The sequence below is a fragment of the Propithecus coquereli genome, unplaced genomic scaffold (assembly GCF_000956105.1).
Source record: "Propithecus coquereli isolate 6110/MARCELLA unplaced genomic scaffold, Pcoq_1.0 Scaffold46, whole genome shotgun sequence".
Classification (NCBI taxonomy): Eukaryota; Metazoa; Chordata; class Mammalia; order Primates; family Indriidae; genus Propithecus; species Propithecus coquereli.
Window position 1 is genome coordinate 4,707,557 of NW_012150396.1, and position 7,311 is coordinate 4,714,867.

General features: G+C 35.0%; 1 protein-coding gene across 3 annotated transcripts in view; it reads left to right on the forward strand.

Annotated features, from left to right (window-relative positions):
• COL25A1 (collagen, type XXV, alpha 1) overlaps positions 1-7,311 on the forward strand; it is a 358,759-nt gene that overhangs the window by 176,691 nt on the left and 174,757 nt on the right. For all 3 annotated transcript variants that reach the window (XM_012655108.1, XM_012655107.1, XM_012655109.1), the window contains exons 3-4: positions 2,450-2,494; positions 4,452-4,459. In XM_012655108.1, coding sequence (XP_012510562.1) covers positions 2,450-2,494; positions 4,452-4,459 — 53 coding nt within the window. The remainder of the gene's footprint in view (positions 1-2,449; positions 2,495-4,451; positions 4,460-7,311) is intronic.

Sequence of the window (7,311 nt, forward strand, 5' to 3'; positions counted from 1 at the left end):
GTCCAATTAATTTCTTTCTAATTTTAGTAGAGACGGGGTCTCGCTCTTGCTCAGGCTGGTCTCGAACTCCTGAGCTCAAACAATCCACCCGCCTCGGCCTTCCAGAGAGCTAGGATTACAGGCGTGAGCCACCGCGCCCAACCAACATGCTTTTCTTAAAGTCAGTATTTGCTTTGTAAATTCAGTAGAGTTTAGATTCTCATCTTCTCATAACTTGGTTTAGCCTCATCTTCTCTCTCATACATTATGATATTCTTTGTAAAACCCTGCTATATTCAATAGACATCTGTCTTGTCAAATGTCTTTTCAGTTTCCTTGCATTCTGTTCTTCTTCAATTCTCCGTATAACAGATTTTCTATGGCATTTGATTCATTTCTTTAAGCTTGCAGACATGTTCAGAAATATTCTTACTTTGTTTCTTGCTTTCTTCCAAATATATCATTGCTTCTTTAGTCATTTTTCATAATCCATTATCTTTTAAATATTTTTAAGCTTTTTTAAACATTTGTGCAATCTATTGTTTTTCCTTGATAAATTTTATTCTTTAAAAGAAACATCCTTCAAGGGTAAAATGGCAAATAGCCTAATTTCCAATAAATAAGTAATAATTATAGGCTTCTAAGACATGTCATAAAAATCAGAACTGGTTCCTTCTGGCACCTTTATTGTGGATGAGACAACAGTCAGTCAAAGTTCTTTCCACTGTATTATTTTCCCTCTGGTGGTTTTTGACATTTTCTCTTTATCCTTAAATATTCCTGAGCTTCTCCTTCCATGTGTTTAATGTGAATTATTTTTATTTGCTACTTGAAGTATAAGTTCAACCTTAGAACTTCTATATTCAATATTGGAAAATTCTCATGTATGATCTCATCAACAATGGCTTCTATTAATTTTCTTACTGTGTGAACTACAGACTTTGTAAGTATATAGTAATTGGTAAATAGTTCTTATTTTAAGTGATGTTGTAATAGAAAAAATATAATTCCTAGTCTTAAGGAAGTTGCATATATCAGAATGTCAATATGTGTGTGTGTTTGAGCTGGTGTACAAATGTATATTTTTCATACCCATTAGCGTCCCCCTGGGTTTATTTATCTATTTATATGATCCTCCTTCTGCTCTGTATCTGGCCCAAAATACCTTGAATGTGATGAAAACATCTCTTTGTTCCAGAATACAGAAAGAAATCTGAATTTTCTTTTGACAGTTTTGGACCTTGCCGCAAAGCTGCTTCTTTTAATATTTTCAATTGATTTTATTGCTTGTTTTTTAACCTCCTACAAAGCACAGATGGTCAGACTTATTCTGTGTAAGAGTTTAGGAGGAAACTAACTGCCCCACTGATTTTTTTTTTATTTCTCATGATAGCGTTTCCACGTGGAAGGTGGTAGCTCAGATCACGTTGAAAGTCAGCTGGATACTAAGACCTGTGCAGCTTGTGTCTTGAACTTTCTAGAGTTTGGAAGTCATCAGTCCTACTTAGCAGCTCATTCTTTAAAACCAAACAGTTCACTATTTTCCTTGGCCTTTTCCTCCTAGCAAATATTATAAGACTTCAATTTTCATTGTGGGCTAGTTATTCTCTTCTATTTGCCTGAACCATAATTCAGTGGAAGCTATTCCTACCTAAGGAAATGAGGACAGAAATTATATAATTGAGAATAATGGCTTGAAAGACATGACTGTCTAGAATCTTGTGCTAAGTCGGGTACATACTAGCTTGGTGGTCTTTACTGGCAACTCACTCAAAAAAAAAAAAAAAGTTTTTCTCTACTTTTAAAATGGGATCATCATAAAGACTATTTGTTCAATGACAATAATGATCCAGTCCCTGTAGAAAAATGAGGCCTATAGTTACTACCTGAACACTGTCCAATTATAAGGATTGTGATTTTATTCAGGTGGTTCTTAATTAGAGAAAGTCCATATATTCACATTTAATAAAATAGAAATATCTGTAAGGATTATTTCCATTACTAATATCTACATTTAACTAACTGCTAACTAAATATTTTCAAAGAAATCATGATGGACCTGAATGAACAAAAACTATAGTCGTTTCGACTTAGTACTTTTAATTATTAATATACTGAAACCTTCAGAAACGAAATATTGCTAAGAAACATAAAATCTCAGCACCACCAATTTTCTTCGCAAAACTTTTCTTTATTGATGATATCTGAGCAGGATAAACAATTCTGAAATCATTAGTGTTCTTAAGTAACACTAATGATTAGATATCTAGAGCAGCTTTGATAATTAAATGACGCTTAAGAGTTTTCCTGAAACACTGAAGACAATACTGACCTTTACAAATATCTGGCCCCTTTCTTGAAGTTGGTAGTTTAAGACAGTGAGAAAATATATGGAAATTATTTACGAGCCATTTTGGAACCAGGAAAAATGGTTAAAACGACACTGAAAACATTATCCTTTGTATTTCAGGCCCTCCGGGGAAACGAGGTAAGAGGGGCCGAAGAGGAGAATCTGGTAAGTGTCTCTTTCAGCTGCTCTGTGTCATTCGTGTTTGGGTTGGGCTCCCGCATCTGTTCCTGCTAATTAATGATAATATTGTCTTGTTGGAGGTAGTGTGTGTCTTCAAATCTTCTCTGCTAGACCTGGAATTCTTTTTTATCTTCTCCTCACCTCCATCAAAGTGTAAGGAGAAGTTTGCAAAATATTGTTAATTAATTACAGTTTAGTAACCGTTGGCACCATTTTGGCTTATTTACTGGGTCAGGTTAAGTCTGTCCTTTCTGTGAACAGCAGAGGGTTTCTTAGCTGCACTGAGTACAACATCCCCAATGTTTTCATCTCTGTAGGTGGCCGGTAAACATCGGTGCTCTGCAGAAACATCTGCCTTGGGCCACTGGGCCACATGTCTCGGAGAGCTTTATTATCATTTTATCCAACTGGCACAATTTTGTCATGCATTTACTCTCATTCTTTTCAAAATTTGGGAACTCTTATCCTTCTCGTATAACCATAGAATTTTAGTGGTGACAGGAGCCTTAGTAATCAATCCCGAGTTTTCGTTTTGTAGTCGAGGAAATGGAGGCCCAGAGCAGTCAAGTGATTTCACCAAGGCCATGCAATTTTTTATGAGCAGAACTTGAAATAGAACCAATTGTCCTGACTCCCAGTAAATTTTTGCTTTCAGGCCAAATCTCTATTGCAAAGTCAAACAGAAAACTCAAATAAAAAAATTTTCTTGAAACGAAGGTAATTTGTGTAAGTGAGTTCACTTACTGTTTTACTTGTTTAATAAAATTTAAGATTTCAAAACTGTAAATGACCCCATGAGGTCTTAGCAGGCCATCAATTCTTCCTTGCAAGATAAGGTAATTTAAGGCTTGACTCTAGCATGCTATGAAGTATTATTTTCTAGTATTTTCTGTAAGTATTTATTAGAATTAAAAATAATCAATTACTAAGTGTTGAAACAGTAGAAGCACTAACCTGTCAAGAACAGCAGATAGCAGATCGATGTGATGGGTCTTATTTCCTCTTCTGCATTGAAAAAGATGTCAAAATAAAAAGGGTTTATTGAAAATCATTAATTTGAGCAAAGCACCTGCTTAATTTTTAAAAGAGCATTCTCAAAAGCTGTCTTTAAACCTTGTGGAATCTAAATAATTGGAAACTTGTATGGGTATCCCTTTACAAAGTGTAAAGTTTTATAATAGAGGATGCTTTATAAATTTATTTTGAGGAAAAGGAAATGATAAAACAGTGGAGTCAGATAATCATGAAAATGATCTTTGAGTCAAAAAAAGAGTATTCAAGGAAAAGAGTAAAAATGTTGTGCTTATGCAAAGTCAGTTTCCAACTTCCTTGCTACTTGGAACTGGTGTTTTAATTGTTATATGGTGTGTGAAACATTGAAATTTTCCGAGATTTTGCCTATCTTGAATACATAGTTTTAAAGAAATCTCTATAAACACTAAACTTAGTCTTTCATATATTTATTTACAGTACTGTCGAGTGAAATACATTCTTAGAACAAAGAATAGGTACATTTCTGATTTGGCTGTTTTAGCAAACTCAAGAAGTTGTATATCAATTCTCTATGACTGGCCTACCATAAAATACCAAAGATCCTCCTAATTCATATTTTATCTAAACTTTGATCAATTAGACAGTCTGTACTAAACGTACATGAACCTCTCAGTAATCCATAGATAGGCCTCAGGGAATCTGAAGACTCCTTGAAATTTTATGTAAGATTTTGTGTGCAGGTATAAATGCATGTTTCTGAGATGGTCTCCAAGGCTCTAATGACCTAAATAAAAGATTAAGAATCACTGAATTCTAAATATCTTCCATGTCCCATGTATTATGCTGATGATTATGATGTTGCTCCAGTCTTTTATTTAATCTTAACATTTTCATATTCACTAATTCATCTCTCCCTTTTTCTTATCTCTCCACCTCCCTGCTCCCTTAGGTCCTCCTGTAAGTATATTGGTGCATTTTGGCTCTTCTGCATTAATCAGGATCACGTATGTTAAAACTTTGTTAAAACATCAAAATATAGTCTATACTTCAATTAGAAAAATATTACTGATCTTTTAATAGTGCTTAAGTTTGGAAAATTATTTTTTTAAGTACACAATTTTGCGATCATGTGATACGTTGGAGTACAATATGTGTCAATTAAAAAAAACATTTATTTTTTGTACAGTCACACATCAATTACCCTCATGGGACTTTTGAATAACTTATGAAGCTTCTGATTTTAAATGCTTTTCCTGGAATTCTGAGGTTTCTTTTGCAAGAAAATCTCCAAGCTATTTCACACTTCTTTTTTCATCTGTTTAAACTTGTATCTGAAATATTTGCATTTGCCAGTCCACCAAATGTAGATGGCAACATGATCGTGGAAATGATACCCCCTGTGGGCTTGGAGCAGTGCCCCCTCCTTAGGCAACACTCCCTTTGAAGTCTGCTGGAGTTTTGCCTGCATAAAGATCCTGAGAGGGGGCCCTTGGAGAGTTTCACTTTCTTTTTTCTTTCCTTGAGTAGGTCATAGCTGCAGCATTCCAGTCTGCTTCGTGCTCACAGGAACAGATTATCTTGTCAGCTTTGAGCTAGATATGTTTTTGAGTAATATCCTGGATATCTGTTGTCTGACCCCAGTGTTTATACGGTGCACTGTGCATTTACGGTAGCAATGATCACTGGCCTCAAGATATTTTCTCATCCCAGATAGCCAGTTTGCTCCAGGGTTCACAGACTCCATACTGGCAACTTATCTAACAGGCCAGCGTGGTCCAAGGAGAGAGGCTTAGTACATACTCGGTTGCTTTATTCAGAGGAAGCATTGGCTTCCAAATATCTTTTGCAGTCTTCCTGCCACATTCGAGGATGGAACATAAATCATATTAGAAATGACTTTGCTTCTGTAACTGACTTTCAGCTCTTGCTTAATGCTAGGCAGATGGCATGCCCAGGGTCTAGGAGCCTTTACTCTCTGGCTTCATGTGTAAGCTTCTTCATGTTAAGTAACAAACCACTACTACGCAGAGGAAATTTAAGAGGATATGGCCAGAGTAGAGCGTTCAAGGCTTCTTTTTGTGAAATATGTATTAGCCATGCCAAGAGGCAGTTAAATCTCATTTCTGCCTCATGACGATACTCAGGATTCTAATATTTCCTCTTTGGTTCCTTGAAAATTTAAAGAACCATATAGCTCCCACTTTCTTGGAGCCATCTAAGAGTCTAAATTGTCAACTTAAACGTTTCAGTGGTTCTTCCTTTTCTTATTATATATAAAGAAAAGAGCACTAGCATTATTAAGCCCCTAGCATATGGCAGGCATTATTATAGACACTTTACATGCATAATTTCATTTTTTTCTCACACAATCTACTGATGTTACCATTCCCATTGTTCAGTGAGGAAACTGAGACCCAGAGAGGTTAATTACCAAAGGTTGCACAACTGGAGGGTTTGCAAAGTTGATACTCAATTAGATATGCCTAATTTCAAATCTATTACCACTTCATCCCTGTTCCTGATGAATTATGATTTTGTTATAACATGGACCATTGTTACACAGGCTTCGCAGGCCATGGGTCAGATCCTGTTCCTTCATATAAATAATTACATATAACAGAAGCATGACCAAAAAATGTAAATGGCTAATCTATAAAACAAGCATTAATGTTGCCCTAACTTGACTGCGTTTTAAGGAAGTTATAATGTGTTTAGCAAACTGCATCAAATCCAAAAAATGACGTATAAACAGGAGTTTTCATACTGACTAAAAGATAGTTCAGATTGTTCACACTTGATGAGATGAAAAACCATTAATTGTGAAAAAGAGAAAAAAGCTTATTGATTATGCTATCTTTACTCATATAATAAAGTTTTACCATAGTACTTAGGATGTCATGGACACCTTAATGAGTAAAATATAATGAAATTCTCTTGAGCCTCTAATTTCTAAACCTCCATATGTGATTTCTAAGAAGTATCTGCTTTCCATCAAATTTTGCTTTAGAGCAGGTGGCATTATAACAAATTTCTAGTGTATTTCTTGCATCTGAATAAATATTAATGAACAGTGGCATTATTATGATAAATTTATCAACAATTTAGTAATTTAGAGGAAATAGCCAATTACTGGCAATTTCAATTTCTAGTGAACACACTCTTCTTATTTTTAGCATTACTTTAATTTTATGTACAGTTGACCCTTCAGTAATGTGGAGGTTGTATAACTTTTGACTTCCTAAAAACTTTACTATTAATAGACTACTGGTGACCTTATTGATAACATAAACAGTTGATCAACACATATCTTGTATGTTTTATGTATTATATCCTGTGTTCTTAGAACAAAGTAAGCTAGAGAAAAGAAAATGTTACTAAGAAAATCATAAGGAAGAGAAAATATGTTTCCTGTTCATTCAATGGAAGTGCATCATCATAAAGGTTTTCATCCTCATTGTTTTCATGTTGAGTAGACCGAGGAGGAGGAGGAGGGGGAGGAGGAGGAAGATAGGTTGGTCTTGTTATCTGGGTTGGTGGAGGAGAGGCGGAAGAAAATCCACATATAAGTGGACCCATGCAGTTCAAACTTGTTCAAGGGTCAATGGTATATATATGTTTCCACTTCTTTTCCCTGAACTGAAGCTGTCTCTATAATTTTATTTTCAGAGAAATTTTTTGTCCTAATTTTGTGTCTTTTAAAAAATTATTCAAGTGTCTCCACAAATAAGAAATTGGATAAAATACCAAGGCATACGTTGCCATTTTTTTTTTTTTTGAAACAGAGTCTCACTGTGTTTCCCGGGCTAGAG